Source organism: Melospiza melodia, chromosome 12 (genome assembly GCF_035770615.1).
Source record: "Melospiza melodia melodia isolate bMelMel2 chromosome 12, bMelMel2.pri, whole genome shotgun sequence".
Classification (NCBI taxonomy): Eukaryota; Metazoa; Chordata; class Aves; order Passeriformes; family Passerellidae; genus Melospiza; species Melospiza melodia.
The window spans coordinates 8,832,749-8,856,115 of NC_086205.1; the positions used below are offsets into that span (position 1 = coordinate 8,832,749).

At 49.1% G+C, this 23,367-nt stretch overlaps 4 protein-coding genes across 13 annotated transcripts in view; 3 read left to right on the forward strand and 1 right to left on the reverse strand.

Moving 5' to 3' along the window:
• Positions 1–19,610, reverse strand: part of CEP63 (centrosomal protein 63) — a 40,316-nt gene extending 20,706 nt beyond the window's left edge. For 2 of the 9 annotated variants that reach the window (XM_063166679.1, XM_063166678.1), the window contains exon 1: positions 905–977. The gene's annotated coding sequence lies outside the window, so the exon portion shown is untranslated. Of the gene's footprint in view, positions 1–755; positions 850–904; positions 978–3,594; positions 3,672–19,396 lie in introns of those variants that run through there. The other 7 variants (XM_063166675.1, XM_063166669.1, XM_063166674.1 and 4 more) reach the window with 6 other exon arrangements.
• Positions 950–4,555, forward strand: ANAPC13 (anaphase promoting complex subunit 13). The gene is made up of 3 exons (XM_063166683.1): positions 950–1,036; positions 1,860–1,989; positions 4,102–4,555. The coding sequence occupies exons 2-3, from the start codon at positions 1,891–1,893 to the stop codon at positions 4,225–4,227; spliced, it is 225 nt and encodes a 74-aa protein (XP_063022753.1). The 5' UTR covers positions 950–1,036; positions 1,860–1,890; the 3' UTR covers positions 4,228–4,555.
• On the forward strand, positions 6,584–19,497 carry LIPH (lipase H). 2 transcript variants are annotated; one of them, XM_063166681.1, is made up of 10 exons: positions 6,584–6,762; positions 11,118–11,485; positions 12,169–12,277; positions 12,354–12,455; positions 13,412–13,501; positions 14,555–14,722; positions 15,509–15,604; positions 16,494–16,605; positions 17,563–17,736; positions 19,254–19,497. In XM_063166681.1, the coding sequence occupies exons 1-10, from the start codon at positions 6,711–6,713 to the stop codon at positions 19,324–19,326; spliced, it is 1,344 nt and encodes a 447-aa protein (XP_063022751.1). In that variant the 5' UTR covers positions 6,584–6,710; the 3' UTR covers positions 19,327–19,497. The 2 variants fall into 2 exon arrangements, with proteins under 2 accessions (XP_063022751.1, XP_063022752.1); XM_063166682.1 differs by lacking the exon at positions 14,555–14,722.
• Positions 19,611–19,788: 178 nt separating the features above from the next.
• Positions 19,789–22,650, forward strand: TMEM41A (transmembrane protein 41A). Its single transcript, XM_063166687.1, has 5 exons — positions 19,789–19,904; positions 19,981–20,134; positions 20,922–21,083; positions 21,597–21,735; positions 22,221–22,650. Exons 1-5 carry the CDS (start codon positions 19,807–19,809, stop codon positions 22,439–22,441), a joined length of 774 nt encoding a protein of 257 aa, XP_063022757.1. The 5' UTR covers positions 19,789–19,806; the 3' UTR covers positions 22,442–22,650.
• Positions 22,651–23,367: the final 717 nt, after the last annotated feature.

Genomic DNA, 23,367 nt, shown 5'->3' on the forward strand with positions numbered 1-23,367 from the left:
GACCCACAAGATGAAACAATCTCCTCATTAACTAGAGCTGAAGCAAGAAGAGCTAGCTGGTCACTTCTGAAAGTGAAGAAAATTGAAGTATTTGCAAAAAAAAAAAAAAAGCCCAAAACAAGACAACACATTTAAAAATAAAAAAAAAAAAAACAAGGTTTAACATCCCAGCTCAAGGCAGAATTGTAGCAGAGTTAAGTGGAGAGAACTTTACAATACGCAGGAGGACTTAAGAATAGTGCCCATGAGACACGACTGGGATTAGCTCGTATTCAAAAACACAGAAAGATGCGATCTCCAAGCGCTGCTGGAAGCATGCTTCCAATGAACACAACAGGAGCAGGAACCTCCCACAGGCAATACCACAGGCGAGCTCCACTTGCCAGCGGCAGGAATGGCACCTGCGGCAGGACCCGGAGCGAACCGCCCCTCGCAGGGCAAGAATCCTAGAGTCACTGAGCTTGGATAAGTGCTCTGAGACCATCAGGTCCAATCTGTGACCGATCCCCACTTTGTCACCCAGCCCAGCGCAATGAGTGCCGCGTCCAATACCAGATCACCCCTTCTGTGAAGGAATTCCTCCTGATGTCCGACCCAAGCCTGCCCTGTGCAGCTTACGTCTGTGAAGGGGCCGGGGTCAGCGTGCCCGGGCAGTGCTCCCCGCCCCAGCCCCCGGAGCTGCCTCCGGCAGGCGTTCCCCACTCCCGCCGTGCCGAGCCGCTCCCGGCCGAGCCCTCACAGCGCCCGCCCCGCACCTGCCCGGGGCCCTTCCAGCGCCGCGCCCCGAGAGCAGCCCCGAGCCCCCGGGCCGAGCTCCGCTCCGGGCTGCCTGACACCCCAGCTCTGGCTGGCGGGCCGACCGCCCTCCTCCCTTCCTTGCTTGTTTCCTTCCTTCCTGCCTGACCTCCTCGCTTCCTTCCCTTCCTCCTTCCCGCCTTTCCCACCCTGGCGGCGGGCACGGCCCGGCCCCGCGGCGGCAGCGTTGAGCATGCGCTGGGGCAGCGCCTGCGCAGCGCCGGCCCCGCAGATGGGCATGGTAGGGCGGGCAGGGGAGCGCGGGGACACCGGCGGGACACCGGGGGGACACGGGCGGGCACGGAGCCGCGGTGGCCGGGAGAGGCAGGGATCGCAGCGCGCCGCGGCTGGGATGCGCTCAGCCCCGTGCCCACCGCCGCCCCCATCGCGGCTCCGGCAGCCGGCGAGTGCCAGGCCTGGCGAGTGTCAGTTCTCCCATCACACCCGCCAGGATCGAGCCGCCTGCTGCTGCTGCCCCGCAGGATCACACCGGGGCGAGGGCCTGGGGTGGCCCTTCCAGGAGGGCAGAGTACAATGAAACACTTTGGAGTAATTGTAGGAGCTGGGGGTGAAAGATAGGTCTCGTTTTGCTTCTGTTTCACCGGTTTCCCGGACTTCAGGTTGAGGCAGAATTCTGGGTACCTTCAAGTCCTTTGTTGAGACTCTCCCAGACGTGAAGGAGTCGGTAAGGCACGGCACTGGTCACGGGCTGTAAGCCAGCAGTCAGCAAAGGGTCCTGGGCAGTTCTAGGTGCTCAGATTCACTCAAATTAGACGTCTAAAAGTCAGTCAGTAGATATAAACACGTGTAAATATAATCAATAATAACCACACGGTTTTATAAATTCATCTCTGATGCATATCAATCTGCAATTCACTCTGATAGAGTTCTTTTCAGATGAAGTTGTTCTCTGTGGTTATAACCCCTTTTTGAGTGGATTAGGGAAATCAAAGTATTCCTTTTAAGTTTAAACTTCATATGGATTGCATCAAAACTTAGCATAGTCCAGACTGCAGCTCCTTGGCTGGGGATATTGTTAAAACAGCATCTGCTTTGTGTCACAGATTTAGCTGCTCTCCCCCCCATGCTGTGACGATGGACAGCGAGGTGCAGAGGGATGGCAGGATCCTGGATCTGATCGATGATGCGTGGAGGGAAGATAAATTGCCCTATGAGGACGTGGCCATCCCTCTGGTAGGTGAACTGCTACTTATCAATCTGAGTTAAGGCTGCTGCTTTCATCACAGTCCCTTCCAAGAAAAGGCACACAGTGTTGCTCGTGGTGCAGCTAATCTGTACAAAAGGCTCCTGGGTCTGATTCCTTCCTTGCCCTTTATGCCAGTCATTCCTGAGTGCATGAGGATATGGATGCTTCTGTCCCTTGTCCCCTGAGCAGTTGTTGAATCTTCTCAGAACTGTAGTGCCCTTCCCATTGCATTGTCCTGGGTTTAGCATCAGGGAGAACTACAATCATCCTTTCTCTCTGCATCCCTTTTTTGTTCTTGGTGTTTGAGGTACTTTCCTGGTTGGTTTGGAGAGCAGAGGATCAGTCTCACACTGACAGTTCCAGTCTTGGTTACACTTTATTTCCACTTCCTGCAATGCCATTAAAAGAAGCTGAGAGATTTTCATACATGTTTCAAAGCAGTCTTTCCTGATACAGTGTTGCTGTTGGCAGTTCCAGGACAGCAGTGAAGGACTGGCAGGTGCAGCAGGACTCTTTCCTGCAGTGCTGTGCCCAAGGCATTGCACCTCTCTTTTCATCCAGCTGCAAGGCTGGAGAGGAGCAGCAGGGGAAAAGCTACTGCTGATCCTACAGAGCCCAGAGCTGAAGCTTCAGATCTCCCACAATGACACTTTCCTTGGCTATTTTGAAATTTCCAGGGAAGTTAGACATAGCTGAGCACTTTCTCTTCCCTTTTTCTCTCTGGTACACGAGCTTTGCCCCAGCTAGCACAGATAAAGGAACCATGGAGATTGTGGGGTGCTGGTTTCTTTCAGTAGAGAGATATTTCCAAATTTGTGACATGGTTCAAGCTTTAGCCCTGCCACCACTGGCTTTTCAGAGAGAGCGAGGAGCAGCTGCCCAACTCAAAATCCATATGTCCAGCACACATTTTCCTGCCAAGATTTGGGCTTGAGGGAAGCATCTTGCAGAAGCATAATTCTCAGCTAAAACAGCTCAAATCCTCCTTTGCTTGGGATAACCTTTATTAGGCAAGCTGAGTATCATACACAGGTTCCTTGTTGACAATTACCTTACCTCAAACATTACTGTTTGTTCCCTTAGAGCCATCTTGTGATGGCTTACAGTCACATACAGACAACAGCCTCAGAAAAGCAAGCCTCACCAACTACCCATAGAAAGAAAGGCCTGGGTGTGGATATAAAGATCCCCAGAGATGGGCTTGGTTCTGATCACATAGGAAAACCAGCATGGATTCACAGGGGACTTACTCAAGGACATTGCAAAGGAGCAACCAGAATGGCTGTGAAAGTGGTATTTGAGCCTGTTCTGAGAGTCTGCTCCAGTGCTCACTCAAGACATTTCTGGGAACTCAAATGGGTTTGAATCATTCATTGTTTTCAAAGCTGAAACATTTTATTTAGCTCATGCTGGCATTTCCAGAGATCTAGAACTCTGAATTCCTGCCCAAATGGTATCTGGCAGAATAGCACACACTCAGTGTGACTACACCAATACAGCAAGACAGAGAACAAATAATAAAAGGAAGGAAAATGAAACCTCAGTTAAACTTTCCTTCCCCTTACTGTGCTGTGAGCAGCTCTGTGGCACACCTGGCAGGAGGTTCTGGCTTCTGCTGTTGATCCAGCACAGATACACCTGAGTCCAGCATGCAGACAGGAAGGACTTCTCACCTGCCATAGGAAAGTAACATTTTACAGAGCCAGTTGTCTGCAGTATTTGTATTCTTGGCAACAGCAGAAGCAGCACATTGCAAACAAACAATGGAATAATTGCATTGTACTGTTATTTACTTACTTTGCATTTGCTGTATATTCTCCCTCACTGTGTGTGCAGTCTGAGTGTATAGCAAGGCCCCAGGGTCCTGGAAAACAATTTACCTTTCAGATTAAGCACCACATTCAAATGAAAAGAATACTGTTCATGATGGGGCTCAGCAATATTTTTAAGTGGATCAGTATGTATGATATTTATTGTTCAGATGCACCCTCTGGTCTCGTTTGTGGGGGTTTGTATCTATCCATACAAATCATAACAACCTGCTGCTTGCAGGAAGGGTATTACATCTGGAATGCATTCTACCTGTGCTTTGTTCTCAGAATGAGCTCCCTGAACCAGAGCAAGACAACGGTGGCACCACTGAGTCTGTGAAAGAGCAAGAAATGAAGTGGACAGATTTGGCTCTCCAGTATCTCCATGAAAACGTTCCACCCACGGGAAATTAGTGAATCAGAGGGATTTCACACAGTGGATGCATAAATGCAACATAAAAATACTTTTTGGCTGACCATTGCTGTCATAAGCTGCCCTAAGGAGGAAACAACATTCTGGAAACTTTCAGATTCCAACAGTGGTTCTGCTCACAATGAAGAGTTTAAAATGCTTCTTTCTTGAATGTGAAATAGCAGAGGCTCTGACATCTCAGAGCCAAGTGCAAAATGTTCCATGCTTATAAGATTATTTCATGTTTTCTGTTAACTTGTTCTTAAGTTGGTGCCAATTCCAATCTTAAATGTTTTCGACATATGATTAAAAAGTTTTTACTGTCTCAAATTGCAATTGATTTCAAAGCTCACAGTGGGATTATTGTCTAGAGTTCAGTGCACAAAACCCAAATAGCTGTGAGTTGCTGCCATCTTTAACAAGTGTGGGGCTGAGGCAGGATGTGTGGAGCAGATGTGAAAGGTTGGGCAGCAGAATCAAGAGCAGAGAGTAACCTGTAAGCACTTGAATTCCTGCTCTCAGGATCTGATGGTGGTGGTGGACAGCATTTCCAGTGCTGGCAATCCTGGGAATGTTTGCCAATGTGTACAGTGAACAGACAGTCTAATCTATGCTGAAATGGTGGTTACTCAAAATCATGATGTTCCAAGGGATGGTTGAGAGTTCCAAGGAAGAACCTGCCTGTCCCACTGCAGGGCCTCTTGATGTGTGAGCCACTCGGATGAGCAACCTCAGATGGGAAATTAAAATTTTAAAAAAGTGATGGGGAAAAGAAATGAGGAGGGCTTAGCTTCAGGCAACAAATTGTTACCTCTTTTTGTGTTGAGATAAAGGCAAAGCCCTCAAGGACCTTATTTTATCTCTGATTCTCAGATGCCTTTTGCAACAGGTAAAAGCCTTCTGTTCTTCATGTTTCACTGTTGGACCAACTCCATCTCACCATTGGCAGAACTTCTTGCTAAGGGAAAATATTTTGACAGAATTTAGGATTATTGGTAGAGGTGAGAAAGGAGCTGGAAGGAAAACAATGTTTAAATGTTATTCTTTTGTCAGTGCAGCAGAAGAAGCACTGTCCTGGAGCTTCCAGATCCACAAATGTTATCTGGTGTCTTTTTTCAGAGTTTATCATCATTTTCAAAATAACAAGCCCCAACTTTGCCTGGGTGATTATCAAATGGGATCACAGCATGGTACATGTTCAGTGAGACTCAGATTGCTGAGCTGCTTGAGGCTGAAGAGCTCAAGGTGCTTGTGAAAGAATCGTGCTAGACACATGCTCTGCCTCAAGTGTGATTCATGCTTGCATCAGAGGAGCAGCACACACTTGTCTGAAGGAAAAGGAGCTGCAGACAGCAGGAAGAGTTAAGGATTAACCTGAGAATTAGCAAAGTCAGAAAGCTTAATAAGTACAGCATGGACCAAAGAACCAGCTATGCCACTGGGAGCTCCTATAGTTCAGCTCCTCATTGGATCATCACCAAGGGAAAGAAAGCAGAGCCTGGGCTTAATGAGGTATTTCTAATCCACCCCACGTTCCCTTTCCCTGGCCTATGTTAGAAGAATTTGCTAAGGAAACACCAAGCAAAACAACCACCCTACTTCTACCCAGCAGCCGTCCCTGCTCCCTCCCTTCTCATCCCTTTACAAACTCCCCACCACCCTCGTTTTCCCAATTTTGCCATTATACCTTCCAGCTCCAATATCAGACTTCCTTTCCTGCCCCTGATAGTTGTCTTTCCTTGGCAATCTCCTTCCTCCCATCCAGCAAAAAAAAGCCTTCCTTACTTGAATTAGAGCTGAATTTCTGAGGTACCAGCAGTCTGAGAAAATGTGGGAATGTCAGTTGTATGAGTGTTATCCAAGACAGCAGTTGCTTGGGAGCCCAGTGGAGAGCCAGACCCCTTGAAGTGATACTGTCCCTTTGTCACAACACAGTGCTGTGCACCTGTCTCCTGCCTGAGGTGGTGACAGGGTTTGTAGAGGGACTCTGGGCCATGGCACTCAGGAGAGCAGGAAGGACGTGGGAGATATTAGGGATCATCATGACATCTCCAAAGGCAGGGCCCTGTGAAACCAAGCACCAGCCCCACCCAGATGCTTATCAGACTTGCAGTGACATCTGCAATCTTCCTGACACTCTTTGCAAAAGACAAATAGGCAATAATTTCCTTAGTGTCAACAGGTGCAGTCAAATTGCTGCTTACAGCTACCAACCCATTTGTGTCTTTGATTAGTCATCCCCCAAGGCAAACTATATTTAAATTAATGAAACCTGCTAGAATAGAAGGTGCCCCACCTTCTTAAGAAGAAGCTTCATTTCACTGGTCTTCATTTCTTGGCTGGTAACTTCCTCCTTTCACCACACCTACTGTTACTGGCAGAAAAAAAAGCAAGCAAACTGCTGTCAGAGCCAGCAGACACATGCCAGAGAAATTGTGGGATCCTCCAAATCTCCTACCCATAGAAGTTCCATGTGGAAGTCCATATGCTGAGGCTGTGTGTTGTGTTCATCTGCCTTTTGTATGGGGTGAAAACAGGTAAGAACTCAAACATTTGTTTTGCATATTTTTGTCAAATATAACATGTTTTCTGTGCTTTAGAGCAACATGAATGTACCTGCCCTCTGCATTTACAGGTACTGCACAGGGTTTCTCACTAGCATTATTTATTTTGGCAAAGCAAATTATACTGGTTACATGAATGTAGTCAGTTCCAAGAGTTTCAAATGGAAAACCAGAACTATTTTTTATTTTCTTTTCCTCCCTTTGCAAACATTTCTCTTATATAAGTACTACCCATCGACACTGAAAATGTCATTTGAAATCTTCAGAGAATAATGATTTCTTCTCAGGGGTGTCATGTATGGCAGAGGCAAAGGATGAATTACCATTTATGAACAGTAAGCTCCATTTGATAGCCTCACAGCCCTACCAGAACAAACCCATGTAACAATAAACAAATGTACTGCCTTGTGTTAGCATCCACACGGGAGCAAGGTAAGTTACAGCTCTCTGCTTTGTAGGGAAAACAAACAGAGTTAAAAAAACAACGTTCTTATAAATACTAACTTGTGTTTCATCAGGTCCTCTGGAGTAATCTCAGGGTCGCCTTTTGCTTGGTTTGTTTGGTTAAGACTCTCTAAGAAATGCAGTCAGGAGAAGTGGGAAAAGAGAACAGTGTGAAAAGGCACCAGTGAAATGCAGTGAGCTATTGAGGACCAGTTTAGGAGTGGAGAGCACATCCTCTCTGGGGAAAAGTGATGGAAATCTGCGCCACTAAAGCTCTTGAGATTCGTGGTGTGGTAGTCAAGTGTGCCTAAAGGGGGATAAAGATATTGTTGATGGTTAAGGCCAGTCTGATGACACTCACTGTACAAACCCAGGCAAGGTGGCAGGGGCTGCAGGACCAGAGCTCCTGCAGACAGAGAAGCAGTGACACACTCACCTGAGCTCCATTCAGTGGAACAAGCAGCTCTGTGTCCCAAGGACCACAGCTGGGACAGCCACACATCCAGCCAAGTGACCACTGACCCACTGAGGTGATCTGTTGGAACATCTGTTTGCAAGAGGACAGGCTGGTAAAAACCTCAGCTGCTGCTTTATTTATGCAGACAGCTGGGTAGCACAGCCCCAAAATGCCACCATGGCAAACCCTGCCTGTCCACAGGATCAACATCAAAGAGAAAGTCTCCAAACACCATCTCTCCTAGAAAGGAATGAGACACACCAGGGGAAGGCAGGCCTGAAGAGCACTGACTGCAGTAAATGCCAGGAGTCTGCCTGGGACTGTTCCACTCCCTGCAATGCTCCCACCTGGGAGTATATGACTTCAGAATATATATATATATATATATATATATATATATAACCTCAGAACCAAGTTATTCTGAAGATGCCTCCACTCTGCAATAGCACCTTGGAGGCTGATCTCAGCTTGACACCAAACATGTCCAGCTCCCTGGCAGGTACATGGATTTAACACATTTTTATGCTTCCTGCTACGAGTTCTGAGAGATCAGAGCATCTTGCCCAGCAAACCAGTGTTTGCCTCCTATTTTACATATCAGAAAACAGAGCAGAAGGAGAATGGGGATTGCCAGAGGCTGTCTAGCAAGCTAAGGCAGGGCTGCTGGGTTAATGGCCATGTTCATTCCCCTTTACTGGAGGGAAGTGACCTGTTGGGCATGGGTTAAGTACAGTGCCAGGGGATAAGTTTCTACCTCATTTATTTGCTTGCAGAGTAAATCTCACTAAGCCACCTGCCCCAGTCATCCTGAGTTTCAAAGACACTTCCAGCCATTTGGGGAGGAGTCACTGTGCTCAGCAGAAGGAAGAGCAAAGCCAGGTGAACTGGCCCTCCTTGTGTGTCAGTTTTTGAACACATGGTGGATGAGGCTGGGATTGGCACCAGCTTGCCAGAAGAGAAGCTGGCAGGTTTCCTCCCCTTATTAGCACTGATTTGATTTTGTTAATCAAAACACAACCAATCTAACAGACCTGGTGCAGATATAACAAGGCTCTTTATACAGTCCCTGTGTTAGGTATCAGCAAATGCTGACCAGCTCTTTGAAAGCACTTCAGTACCAGAAGGTTTGGGCTGTTCTGATGACAAACACAGTGCTCCTCTGGGCAAGCCTCAGCACATGGCAGGAGATACAGAAACAAATGAAGCAATCAGTGCAACCTTGCACCATATAGAAGTAATTCTTGCCTGGCATTTCTGCCTGTATTGCTACAGCTTCAGTGGCAGCAAAGATAATTAACAACACTATATAGTGCTACTATACAATAACTGAAACAATGCCTAGTTATTAGTGAAATACACAGTTGTATTTTTTTATGCTGCAGTAGCACCTAGAGGACAGTCACTGAGTCTCACTGTGTGAGCTGGTGTGCATGAGCAAAAAGTGTTAATTTTTCTCTGCTAGTTACTTTGGGGTCTCCACAAGAGCAGTGTCACAGAACTCTTGCTGCTGTTTTCCTGGAGCATCCTGGCACTGCAAGAATGAGCTGGCCAGGAGGGAGCCACCTAGGTCACCTTTCCTCTTGGGAGCAGGGCCCAGAGTCACACTGCTCCTGGGAGCTCTCAGTGAAGCATTGCAGAGCCAGGACACCCTGCATTCAAAGGCTTCTGATTTCACTGGACCTGGCTGGGAGCTCATTTCCCACCACTCCTATCACACCATTCATATGTTACCATAGGCTTTAAACAGGAAGGACTCCATGGATTTCAGATGTTAAAATTTATTTCTGAATTTATGGTAGCAATTAAAAATATTCAGTTGGACTTAACTGCAACATCCTTTTAGCCTATTAACTTTTATTTCTAGAGCTCCTGGGGCTTCTACAAAGTAATTAGCAGAGCTGTGGCAACTGAGCAGATTGTTTTATGTGCTGGGCACATAGCATTTATATCACTCTCATGCTCCTGATTTCCTGAGGAGGAGAAAAGGGAAAGTTGCTCATAGAAACTGTGAGAGTTTCATCATTCACAAATTAAAATGCACAGAGCATTAGAGATTTGCTAGAGCATAATTAACTTACAGCTGGAGGTTTTCTAAACCCTGCTACCTACTGAACAGTCCTTTAAGCAACAAAGATCAGGGAAATTCCTCTAGGAACTGTAGCCTGAACAATTACTGCAGCTCAGGACATACATGTGAGAGAGACACTCTCCCCCACAAGGTTCTTCAATAAGATTATGAGGATTTGAGGGAAAGGATTGTGAGCCAGGAAGAGGCTGCTAAACCTGGGAGGGCCTTCATACGTAGTGTCTGTCTGGAGACAGTTGTTCCATTCCCTGCCAGTGCCCTGTTGGAGGCTGTATGGGGCTCTGAAGGCTCAGCTGGTGTTCTGCTGGAAAAGCAAAGAACAAAGACAGGCTTTGCAATGGCACAGGCCATCCCATTGAGCAGTACCTACATAAAATTCAGTTACAGCTGTGTATAAAGCACAGTTACCAACTCACGGACCCAAGGGTGTCCCATTTTGCAGTCTGGAATGCCAGGCCACATCTGCACCTACAAATGAAGCCTTGAGCTGCCCCTCACCATGGCAAAACTGCAGCTTGGCAGCTCCAAACCAACCCCAAGGACACCGGGTTGGCTGAGAACCTATTGATGCAGGACAACCCCCAGGCAGGGAATAGCATGCAGTGACTCCAATGATTCAGAAGGCTGTTCAACTGCTTTACTAAGCTATACTATATCACACACTATACTAAAGAAAAACCCCTGACCCTTACCAGACAGTCACAACACAGCTTTGACCTAATTGGCCAATCAATCCAAACAACCATCACCAGAGTCCAATTAACAAATCCCTTCCTTGGTAAACACTCCCCATAACACATTCACATGTGCCAAACAACAGGAGCAGCAAGGAGAGATAAGAATTGTTTTCTCTTCTTCTCTGAGGTTCTCACTGCCTTCCCCAGGAAAAATCCTGGGAGAGGGAATTCTGTCTCTCTCTGCTTAAAGAGTATGTGAACACCCCAGAGAACCTGTCCAGGGCACCTGGGCGTGCTCACAATCCAGTACAGCAGCCATCCCACCTGCTGGTCTCTTAATACCTTCCTCACACCAATGAGATTTTTGGACAGAGTCCCTGCCAACCTTCAGCTGCCACAGGAAGCAGGGCTGTGGTGTTTCAGGGAAAGCTGCTCCAAAAAGGTGTGACTGCTCTCTTTGCTCCAACACAGCAAGAAAACCTAAGTTCCAAGGTAACTTCAGTCATGAGCATGAGAGAGTGGAGAGGGAGAGAGGAGACAGGAGCAGCCCCTGTGCTCAGACAACTCTCAACACACTTCCCTGCCCCGTGCAGGGTTGGCAGGTACAAGAGACTAAAGAAAACCCCTTGGTGCCAAACTCCAATTGCCACTCTGCTCCTTTCAGATCCTCAGGAGACATGTCCTGCATTCACAGCCCTCAGCTTCGGGAATGCTTTGATAGGGACAGATCTGAAAGTGAAGCTGCTGCTCTACACCCGGCAGAACCCAAGCTGTGCTGAGGAGCTGCACTCAACAGCCTCCAAGTACCTCAATGTGACCAAGAAAATTACCTTCATTGTCCATGGGTACAGATTCACAGGCTCTGCCCCTGTCTGGATCTCTGACCTGGTGCATCTCCTGCTTTCTGTAGAGGACATGAATGTCATTGTTGTGGACTGGAACCAGGGGGCAACCACTCTCATCTACAACTATGCTGCCAGGAAGTGCAAAAGAGTTGCTGAGATTCTGAAGAAACTTATAGATGAAATGTTGGTAAGCTGGACACTCATGCTATAATACAGTCATTAAGGCACAGTATGTAAAGGGCACAAAGGAAGTGCTTAAACCAGCAGGAAGTCTGGGAATAGAAACTCCTAAAAAAGGAATACATTAATTTTTGGAAGTGCATGTGTACTGCAGTGCCAAATCCTACCCTTGGACTTGGTACAATGGTATTTTGGTGTAATATTCAGTTTACACTCGAAGTCTCTACATTTCTGGGTACAAAGCTCTCCAGACATGCTTTCCCATACATAGAAACTCTACTTCCACTTTCTGTATATCCAAAGGCAGCTTAAGGGGATCAGCTACATTTCACAGCTCCTCTAGGGTGTTGCACAGGCAGTAATGATGATGCTGGATCCTGCAGGATCATAGTGTCTGCTAATTCCTTGCAGGAACCACACGTGGGGCAACCAGGATTTTAATCCTGGGGCCCATCAGTGGTTCCTGTCCACACTGTAGTCATTGCCCCAGGAAAATACAACCATTGCCTGAACTGTTCTCATCACAGCTCTCTGAGGTATAGGCCTTAAACAGCAATGCTGGCTGCTCTGTGGGACAGTCAAAGGGGAAATATCTACACAGAGTGGAACGCTGAGAGATGTTCCATTCCTCCTCCTCATTTTTTTTAAATTTTCCAAAACCACATGACCATGAGTACTCTTATATCTCAGATTAATGGAGCGTCCCTTGACTCCATGCACATGATAGGAGTGAGCCTGGGAGCACACATCTCTGGCTTTGTGGGACAGATGTTTGATGGCACACTGGGAAGAATCACAGGTAAGCCCTCCTCCAGCAGCCCTCCTGCCCAGGGAAGGGCAGCGAGGTGGCTGGAGCCCATGGCTTTGTGCTGCAGGCCTGGACCCCGCGGGCCCCCTGTACCGGGGCACGGCGCCGAGCGAGAGGCTGGACCCCACGGACGCGCAGTTTGTGGATGTCATTCACTCCGACACGGACGGTAGGCGCCATTCCGGCTCCCTCCTGCACACGGCCACCCAGAGAGCGACTGCGAGGAGGGGAAGGGGCGCTGCTGGGGGGCAGCAGCGCTGGGGTCCCGCTCCTTTGGCCCAGGAGCGCTGCAGGCTCCCTCACTGAGCCTCCGGGGCGCTGTGCCGCCCACGCCGTCCCAGCACTCCCTCAGGAGCTGCTGGTTTATTTGCATTCCAATACATGCTGCTGACACAGCATTATCACCTGGCCCGCGACTTCCAAGGACTTCCTTAGGAACCGGTGGAGGAGGTCCTGCCGCACAGTCCTGCCAGAGCAGGACACACCAACACCCCACCAGGGGATCAGGCTGCATCCGAGCACGCAGCACTTCCAGAGCTGGTCCCACAGCTCAGTGACACGCACAGCAAATCAGTTATCCCCAGCCATGGTTCCCTGCATGATGCTTCCAGTCTCACCTCTTAAGAGCTAAACTTTCCTCTAGGGCAAATCTGGACTCTCCCTCAGCCCTGCCCTTTTCCAGACCCAGCAGCCGGGCCAGCAGTGTGATGCCAAGCCCTCCATGCTGCTCCCATGGCACCCTACCTCTAACACTTGGCTTTCCCACCTAATTGCTGCCTCTCTTCTCCCAGCCCTTCCAGGAAGTCAGATTTCAGCAGCACAGCAACATGCAGGTTTCACACCCCTCTTCCTCTCCTGCACACAAGGGACACAAACCCCCACATTTTGTACTGTTGCATGCACAGACTTATTTTAGGTAGTTGATACCATTGTTAAAATGACCCAGCTGGGACACAACTGTTTGGCCTGCTGCCTATACAGAGGGATGACATTTGTATTCCTGTACAACCGGGCATCTTAGAGCTAAATAACTACTATCTTTTCCAGTTAGGTTGCTGTATTTCCTTCTTGTGCATTTTACACTTTAATGTTCCCTCCCTGAGCCCTGCTATTCCCTTTTGCCAGGACTGGGTTATGGAGAAGCACTGGGCCATATCGACTTCTACCCCAACGGCGGCACCGACCAGCCAGGCTGCCCACTGACAATATTTTCTGGTAATTAATCCTGCCCTGAATTGCACAAACCCTCACAAACATGTTTCCAATCAGAAAAAGAAGAGAAAGCCAGAGAATAATCATCACTGCTTAGAAAATACATGAAATCCATGGCAGGAACAACTTCTCAGCACTGGCATGACAGGGGTTTAGGTGATGTGCAGCAGGCAGAGATGAGAGTCAGGGTGACCTCTCTGTGCCCCTGCCACAGTGCAAGAGGGAGTAATCCTCTGTGCAAAAAGTTATCAGGTAGATGTGTGCCTTTGTTTTGTGGCTATGTCCAGAATATCTGTGGGATTTTTTTTGTTTCTAATTACTTGTAACAATGAAAGCCCAGGGACTAGCAGTGGTGAGGACCTGTTAAAAAAAAAAAGTTCAAGATGAAGGTGGAGCAGGTAGTTATCCCAAATCAAAGACACCTTCCTTGGCAGTGACAGAAGGTGCAGTCTGGAAGGCACAGCCCTAGTCCTGAACAAAAGAAAGCTTTTTTTCCTTTCAGCCTGGCAGCAGAACTGGTTTGATGAAAGCTGGGTAAAAAAGATACCTTACAGAAGGAAATGCAGTATTGTGAATTCAACCCTTATCAGACCCAAGAGAATCTACATAGGAGAGCAGCCTGAGCCAAAAATCCCTAGGAAATGAGGCTTCACTGATTTTTCTGCTCATGCAACAACTCATTTTATTAGTTATGTCTTTCTAAAGAGCTTTTTATACCAAAATGGAAAGTCACATGCAAAGCTAAAAGCAATATCCAGCTGTCAGGCCTGAGCTCAGAGAGGAGAGAACACCAGAGACACAAATTGATCCATAGTTGGATCCTCTGGAAATGCAGCAACCACACAAACAAATGTTTTAAAACCAAAAGGACAAAAGGAAAAGCAAAGCAGGCACAGGCAGAGCTAAATGCACTCAAAGGGAGAGGCTCCTGCCCACCTTCTGTTCTGCCACAGCCCAGTGCTCCCCAGTGCAATTTGTTGGGTTCAGACTGCCCACTGGTGTGTCCTGAGGCATGAGGATTGCTAATGAAATATTTCTTCCCTGTACATGATGAAGGGTTGCAGTATTTTAAATGTGACCACCAGAGGTCTGTTTTCCTGTTCCTGTCCTCCCTGACACAGAACTGCAACATCACCACATACCCCTGCAACTCGTACAGGAACTACAGGAATGGCAAATGCACCAGCTGTGAACCCTTCTGGCCCATGCCATGCCCCATCCTAGGTAAGGATCCAGGGAATCTCCATCCATCCTCCACACTGAGCTGCCTGTTGGCACTGGAACTCGGAGGGTGATGTTTTGTTGGAGGACTAACATAATATGGAGCTTTGCAAAAGCACCAAAGTTATTTGCACTGAGGGGTTTGAGGTATCTCAGGCCTGCTCCTTGTAATATTACAATATGTTATGATCTAGAACAGAAATCCACAGGCAAAGGGTCCAGAACTAGAAAGCCAAAACTAGACTTGGGATTTTTACACCAAAGTCAGAGAAACAGTGAATTTAACTCCCTCAGTTGCAGAGTTTGAGGGACAAGGGCCTGTTCTTGCTAAAATAAGATTTACAAGTAAATTCCCGGCACCACAAATCCCTCTGTACTCTAAAATAAATGGCAAATGGGTGAACAAAGGGAATTTCTGCACTTGTCTGCCCCAGCCTGGGTGTGACAGCCCAACCTCAGGCTGGCAGCTCTGAAATGTTAATGCTGAAACACTTGACACTTCCAGAAAGGAACTGGCAAAGCCAAGGGGATGATTTTCATTCTGCACTGCAAAATGAAACCCTTGACCATAGATAGCAGATGTGGAAAAAGATCAGCTTGAAGAAAGTGCTGAACAGTAAGCAGGCATATTCAGTGCTAAGCCTCTGGAGTACAGGAGGATGTGTGTCAGTGCTACTTGGCAGCTGGCACACAATGCACTATTTCTTAAATACTTGCTTATTTTCAGCCACTTAGTGGCTCATCTACCTGTGCAGTAACTTGGTTTCATTTTCAAACTGTCACCTGCAGGTTATTATGCCTATGAGTGGAAAAGCTATTTAACACAACAGAGCCATCCAGTGACAACTATGTTTTTTGACACAGCGGACAAAGGGCCATTTTGCAGTAAGTGACTGAGATTTCTGAGATTATTTTCTTTGTGCATTGCCTCTGTCAGTAGCAGAGATAGCTATTTGCTGGTGATGTTATAGCCAGCATTTTAGAAACTCCAGTTGCTGCTGGATGGAATTGGGTCCATCTGTGGTTTGCCATAACCTTCTTTTATCTGCCAACCTGTCCAGTGCTGGGAAAGCCAACTTGCTTACAGTTCTAGGAAATTGGCTGAGAACTTTCAAATTAAGCATAAAAGTTCCCAAATCATGTTTCAAAGCAACACACCATTCTTTTGTGAAAGTAAGAGGTGTGTGGGAACAATAAGAGAGAAAGGCAGGTTGTTCAGGTGAAAAAGCTACCCTGGAGGAAAGTGAGAGGCACAGGGGGAGGAAGAGAATCTGTGGGAAAAAAGGTTTCACCAAGGTGAAAAGTTTGATCTCATCCCTGTGATTACCAACATAGCAGGGCATGGGCTGGGATTATGGCCTCAGCTCCAGTGCTGGTCAGCAAGTGAATGCAGACTGACAGATCAAAGAACAGAAAATTCTGCTCCACGACAGAGATGACAGGTACAAACAACAGAAATGGAGGGGTTCAGAGGGGGACCGAAGAAAGAAATACAGTCTGGAAGTGAAGGGGGAGGCAGGCAGTGAAAGGCAGTGTGCTGGGAACCACACAGAGAGGCCATCCTGCATGGATAACCCTTGCTGCAGTGCTCTCCTGACACTCCTAGTGCTTCTGGTTGAAATCTCTGCAAAGGGAGATGGAGAGCAGGGAGGAGAGAGGGATTTTCCAGATAAACTGTAGAGGCTGTGTCCATGCTCTGCCCACAGTCAGTGCACAGCCTGGACAGCAGCCTGAGCCCACAGGGTCTAACCCCACTGACCCTCTCTCCCCTCAGTGTATCACTACCTGGTGGATATTATCACATGGAACAGAGACACCAGGAGAGGCACCCTCAGCATCGTGCTAGCTGATGAAGATGGGAGGAAGGCAGAATCAAAAGTTAATCCGTAAGTTCTACTGGTCTGAGCTTTTCTCAGTGTTAGTGCATCCCTTGGTACAACTGCACCTGGCAGGAGGCGACACACCCTCCCCCAATTTCTCTGCTGATACTTGCTAGTGCACATGGGATTTCCTGGCCCTATGGGATTTATTGGCCCTAAGGGATTTCCAGAGCCTCCCCAGCACACATCCCTGACAGCCCAGACTTTTGGTTCTGGCCCTTCTCTGTCATCTTAAGGACTGAAGTGGACAATCTCAGCCAGCAGCACAGCTGCCCTAGGCTGCCACTGAAGCAGAAGGAAAACATCTCCCCTCTTTCCTTCCTCTCACAGGGAGTGTTCTATTCTAGTTCCCAGTGCCCAAGACATCTGGGGATTAACCTGGACCTGAATATGTCACATCCAAAATCAATTCATTCCACTCAGAGAGACAAATTAATGGTGTTTATGTGACATACAAATTCCTGAGTGATCAGAACTACACTTCAGCCAAACAGACCTGCACAACTCGTTTCCCCGAGTTTCTCTAAGTGCACATTCCCTCAGGCATATCTGATATCTGCTTGCACTGGAGCAATCAGCATTGATCCCACACCAAGGCCAGAGCAGATTTCATGCATATCTCAAAGTGACTCAGTGCTCAGGCCTGCACAGACAGACAGCCAGGCACAAATATCACACGGGTCCAGTCCACTTGGGATCAAAGCAGAATCACAGTGAAAATTGGGACCAAATAGCATCCAACCTCTGTGTTCCCACTTCCACCCCAAAAACCTGAGGGCAGAAGGGGCTGAGCAGGTTGACACCAGGAGACTGAACGCAAACCCATTTCCTGTAAATCAGAAACTCATCACAAATTCAGGCCCCCTCCCCCAGCCTGTTTCTAATATTACAGTGACTACATTAAACCCAGTGCTATTCCCTTGGTGACTCTCTGACACTCTCTCTTGTCTGTTTTACCTTTAGAGAAGCTGCCACCTTCCAGAAGTACAAACAAATCACTTTGCTCATTGGGTTTGACCAGGATCTTGAAAATGTGGAAAGAATTTCCTTGACATTTTCCACAGGATCTGTCATTGGCCCAAAATTCAAACTCAGGATTCTCCAGATGAAGTTCCACTCACTGACAAACCCAGAAAGGTGAGCAGATGTTTACAAACAAACCATTTCTGTTGGTGCAGGCTGGACAGAAGTAAAGAAATCTCCCAGATTCCTGGCTTGGCTATGTGCAAAAGAATTAGATTTATTTTACATTTAGTAATTCACATACACATATCTGGGGAATAAATTCCTCTTTAATGGAATCCCACTTTCCTGAACACAGGGGCTGTCTTATTGCACAGGGAGCACGTCACATGTGATGTGACTGACGTGGCCTGACACCATAACCTTTGGTCAGGAAAATTACCTTTGGAAAGCTGCCCAGGCCTGAGCTCTAGGATGGAGGGAAATGCAGCACTCTGGGAAGAACAGATATTCAGCCCCAAACACACATTTTATATCCCAGTCAATTTGTATGGCTAGTGAAGCAGGGAGATTAATTTACTCCTGGAATTCCAGCACGTGGGAGCTGCTGGCTGCTTTGCCCCAGAGCCCTGGCTGGTACCCCCAACATCAGGAGTGCCTCTCAAACACTGCTGATGAGATTTCTATCACCTCATTAGCCTCTGTCTGTTCTGCTGTCCTACCCCTAAGCTTCCCACCTCTGGAGTTTGGGAGCTCTGCCTGAGCTCAGCAAGCACGGAATCTCTTACCCTGCACTGTGGACACCACACCATGCTCTGAGTTTGGCTTAAAACAAGGCTGGAAGTTCACAAGGTCAGGAGGGTGAAGCAAACAGACACATAGAGCAGCAGAGCATGCTTCTTTGAATTTCATGAGGTCTGCTACCCTTATCCTAGCCTTGGAACAAGAAAAGATTGTGTACATCTACTAAACAAGGTCCTGCAGCTCTCCCCTTGCTGCCACTCCCTGCCTCCCGTCCCACACCTCCACAGTCACTTCCAGCCCGGATACACATTTGGTCTGTTAAAAAGCAGGCACAAATGCCCCAATATTTAATCACAAGATGCTGTCTCTCCCCAGTGAGGGGCTGCCAGAGGCCATAAACACAGTTCAGGACTTCCAACACATCACCTAATCAGTCATTGCCACAGGGAGGGATGTCCTGCCCTCTCCCCTTCCCTGTTGCTCAACCCACTACACAGGGCTAATGTTCACACCTCCCCAGTGAAAGCCCAAGTATTTCCTCAGGTTTTTTGGGCTGAACTAGCTCCAGACCAGATCTGTGTTTGGACCCAGGTCAGAGTTTGGTGGCAGAATTTCTCATGCCTGGAGCAGGGAAGGGGCAGGAACAGGCAGGTGGGCTGGAAGGACCTCCTTGTTTTGTGGACTGGATTAAAGGGAACCATGGACTCTGCAGCCAGTGCCTGTTTGTTTGCTGAATTTTTTGTGATCCTTTTTTTTCAAAAGCAAAAGATAATATAGAATAGAAGGGTAAAATGCTCAAGGTATCCCTGGCTTAAAGCCAACCTCCCTTCAGGTGGACTTAGAGCCAGTTCTCTTGAGAAGACAACTTACTTTATGTAAGCCTTCAGCAGGTGGGGAGATGACAGAAAACAGCACTTTTTTTCACTTTTGGCCATGTTTTCACACAGACCCCAGCTGTGCCGATACGACCTGGTCCTGACTGAGAACACCCAGAGAACCTTCAAGCCCATTCCATGCTGAAGCAGGAGCCGAGTCCCGAGGACGCTGTGCCCGGTCGGGGCAGACATTTCCCCGCCGTGTGGGGACTCACCTTGCGGGCCCCGGGCGCCTTCTGAAGGGGCCGAGCAGCGGGACCGCTCTCCACGCAGTGTACAAACGGGCTGGGGGAGTGACAATAAAACCATGGCGGCACACGGCTTTAAAGCGTGGCTTTAAAAGCGGGGGCTTAAAGTGAGGGTTTCAAACGGGGATTTAAAGCGAGTGTCCGCAGCTTACAGCCCTCATAAGCAGCAGGTGCAGCAAGCCCACTAACGCCCCGCAGCCCCCTCACGCCCACGCCCACCATCACTGCCCGGCCCCGTCCCTCACGGAGGCCCCGCCCCGCGCCTGCGCAGCCGCTCGGGGCGCTGAGGGCGGCACGGCCGGGCCGGGAGGGGCCGGGTTCGCTCCGCTCGGCTCCGCTCCGTCCGGCGGTGCCGGCAGCGGCGGCCCCGACACGGGATGTGGCGGCGCCCGGCTGGGCTCCTGCTCGTCTTCGTGACCGCCACGGCCGCACTGTGGCTGCTGTCGGTGCGGCTGAGCGCGGGGCAGACGCGCAGGTGGGTGTGGGCGGCCGGCGCTGCCCGTGCGTCCCTCCCTTCCCCCGGCGCTGCCCGTGCGTCTCTCCCCTCGCAGGGCGCTGCGGTTCCCGGCGGACCTGGAGGAGCTGCGGGAGCTGGCCGAGGCGCTGCGGGACTACGAGCGACAGCACCGGGGCGCGGCGCTGGCCCTGTTCTGCGGCGCGTACCTGTACAAGCAGAGTTTCGCCATTCCCGGCTCCAGCCTCCTGGTACGGGGCGGGCGGCGCGGGGCGAGGGGCCGGGGACCCACGGATGGGGCAGGAGGAGCCGCGGGGACCGAGCGGGCCCGCAGCTGGGCAGGAGAACCCTTAGGAGCAGTACGGGTCGGGGCTGAGCTGGAGAGCAGCTCTGCTGGGAAGGATCGGGGAGTGTTGGTGGATAATGTGACCTGAAGGCCAGGAAGGGCAGTGGGATCCTGGAGCGCCAGAACGTCCGTGAGATCCAGGAAGAGCATTGCCAGCAGGTCAGGGCGTGATCCTGGCCCTCTGCTCAGCCCTGCGAGGCACAGCTGGAGTGCCAGGTCCACATCTGGGCTCCTCAGGAAAAGACAAGAAGAGGGTCCAGCAGAGGCCACGAAGAGGTGCAGCTGGAGCATCTCTGATGAGAGATGGTTAGTCTGGAGAATACTGAGAGGGGATCTCATTAATGCATATAAATATCCCCAAAGGATAGTGCCAGACTCTGTTCAGTGGCGCCCAGCAACAGAACAAGGAGCAATGGCCATAAACTAAAACACAAGAAGTTTCACCTCAATATGAGGAAGAACTTCTTTCCACGGAGGGTGGGAGAGCACTGTGAACAGCTGTCCAAGGGAGGGCAAAGTCTTTTCTGGAGACATCCCAAACTCACCTGTTCCTGTGTCACCTGCTCTGGGTGACCCAGCCTTGGCAGGGCATTTGGACTGGATGATTTCCAGAGGCCCTTTCCATCCCTAACAATTCTGTGGTTCTGTGACACTCCGTGTCCCCCAGGCCTCACTCCATGTTGTCCCCACAGAATGTCCTGGCTGGAGCACTCTTTGGACCATGGATGGGGCTGGTGCTGTGCTCAGTGCTCACGTCTGTGGGAGCCACCTTCTGCTACCTGCTCTCTGCAGCTTTTGGCAAGCAGCTCATAGTGTACTTCTTCCCTGAGAAGGTGGCTCTGCTGCAAGGGAAGGTAAGAGCTGGCAGTTCTGCTGGCACCTGCAATGGCCCTGGGCCAGGCTGCTCTTGGGGTGACAGTGAAAGCCACTGTGTGCAGGGGATGCACCAGGCCTGCTGAGGGCACAGTCTAGGAGCAGGCTGCTCTCTTGGAGCAGACCTGTTGGCAGAGAGGCTGCCAGGAAAATCCTGATCCTAAGCAAAAGCAGATATGAAAAAAAGGAGGGTTTGGGAAGGCTCTGTGCTCTAGAACTGCCTCCATCTATCCCATGCTGTATTGTACACTGGAGCTGGTTCTGCTCTTGACTTCCTGATCTTTCATTCTGGTGAGATCTCATTTCCACCCCTCTTTGAAGAGGGCTGGCTCACCATTAGGCTCCATACAGACACAGTATTGCTGCTTTCCCTCAGTTCTGAACTGATGGCACACTGTGGCATGTTAGAAGAAAAACTCACCCCAGTATTGTGGCCATTTGAATGTTACTGCTGGTGGAGGAGCAGGAATGATATGGAACATTTCTTTTGGCAGGTAGAAGAGAACAGGAGCTGCCTATTTTTCTTCTTGTTGTTCCTGAGGCTGTTCCCCATGACACCAAACTGGTTTCTGAACCTCTCAGCTCCCATCTTAAACATCCCCCTGTCCCAGTTCTTCCTCTCCGTTCTCATTGGTAAGGCCTGGGGACACAGCCTGAGGGGACAGTGTGAAACTGCTGCTCTTGGTATCACTGAGCCAGGGAGGGCAGAGCTGGGACTCTGACCCTTGGTCTGTTTCCTCTCTGCTGCCCTTGAGCATTCTGGAGGTGTCACCAATGCTGCAAATTTTGCTTTACACCTGGTTCTTTCTGTTAAAGCACAAACCCCAGTGTCTGTGTAATGGCTGTACATTAAAACACTGAATTCCACCTCAACATGGGGAAGAACTTTTCCAACATGAGGAGGGTGGCAGAGCACTGGAACAGCTGCCCAGGGAGGGTGTGGAGTCTCCTTCTCTGGAAACATTCCAGATTCCCCTGAACACATTCCTGTGTTACCTGCTCTGAGTAACCCTTCCTTAGCAAGGGGACTGGATCCAGAGGTCCTTCCAACCCTAAAGTTCTGTGATTTTTCTCTCTAGGGGGGAACTAACAGCTTTTTTCTGCTCTGATTCCTTCAGGCCTTACACCATACAATTTCATCTGTGTGCAGACAGGGGCCATTCTGTCCCAAATCACCTCTCTGGATGCCATCTTCTCCTGGGACACACTGCTCAAGCTGCTGGCCATGGCTGTGGCAGCGCTGATTCCAGGAACCCTCATCAAGAGATACAGCAAGAAACACCTGAAGCTGGATGGAGACAAGCAAGCTCAGACACTAAATGGCAGAAAGAGCTTGTGATGGTTTAGGTGCCCCAGTTTTGGGGTAAAAGCTGCAGGACTCTCTTCCCAGGGGTTATATTCTGCATGCTCTGTGCCACCAAGGACAGTGGCAATTTTTAATCATCCTTCTCTCATCTCAGAGGAGGTGTCCGTTCTTATTTTTAATGAATGTTTATCTGTGCGTGTATCTGCACGGAGAGAGATATACAGGGGTTTTGTGAACACTCAGTTAATTTGCCTGTTTCATTTAAATCAGTCTCCTGTGTGCCTGAGGCTGTGGGGAATAAAAGGAGGAGTACTGGCATCCTGTGAGGAAGGCAAACCAGAACCCAGCTGTGCATCACTGGCCAAGCACAACCCTGCGGGCAGCAGGCAGGCTCTGCTCCCTCCAACTGCAGACAGATTTAGCATTTTTGGCCTGAAATGATGAGCCATGTGCTCCTGTGCAGCTGTACAAGCACCAAGTTGAAAAAATAATGGTGTTTCAGGGTGCAGCTGTAGAAGATTCTTCTTTGATTCCCATGTTAAACCAGCACACTCTGCAGCAAAATGCTGGGGATTTGAGCTGTCTGAATCAGTCATGTCAAAACACTTGAGACAGCTTCTCTGGTCTGCCAGTGGCTGCTACTCCCCATAGAGAATAGGGGTAAAGAACGGGAATGGATGTGCCTGACTGGCAGAGATTTGTCCTTGAAAAGCACCTTGAAACCCACACATTTGCTCCTGTATAACTAGGAGGATTCCAAATAAAGAGGTGGGCCCTCTCCCAGATGTGGAGAACTTCAGATCCCAGAATTGGTTTGGGTTGGAAGGGATCCTAAAGTCCATCTTGTTTCACCCCCTGGCATGGGCAGGGACACTTCCACTATCCCAGGTTGCTCCAAGCCCCATCCATCCTGGCCTGGGACACTTTCAGGGATCCAGGGGCAGCCACAGCTTCTCTGA

Coding starts and splice junctions, on each gene's coding strand:
- ANAPC13 (XM_063166683.1), top strand. CDS start 1,891: ATGGACAGCGAGGTGCAGAGGGATGGCAGGATCCTGGATCTGATCGAT. Junction 1,990..4,101: donor AGGACGTGGCCATCCCTCTG/GTAGGTGAACTG, acceptor CTTTGTTCTCAG/AATGAGCTCCCTGAACCAGA.
- LIPH (XM_063166681.1), top strand. CDS start 6,711: ATGCTGAGGCTGTGTGTTGTGTTCATCTGCCTTTTGTATGGGGTGAAA. Junction 13,502..14,554: donor CCCACTGACAATATTTTCTG/GTAATTAATCCT, acceptor TACATGATGAAG/GGTTGCAGTATTTTAAATGT. Junction 14,723..15,508: donor CATGCCATGCCCCATCCTAG/GTAAGGATCCAG, acceptor TGTCACCTGCAG/GTTATTATGCCTATGAGTGG.
- TMEM41A (XM_063166687.1), top strand. CDS start 19,807: ATGTGGCGGCGCCCGGCTGGGCTCCTGCTCGTCTTCGTGACCGCCACG. Junction 21,084..21,596: donor TGGCTCTGCTGCAAGGGAAG/GTAAGAGCTGGC, acceptor TTCTTTTGGCAG/GTAGAAGAGAACAGGAGCTG. Junction 21,736..22,220: donor CTTCCTCTCCGTTCTCATTG/GTAAGGCCTGGG, acceptor TGATTCCTTCAG/GCCTTACACCATACAATTTC.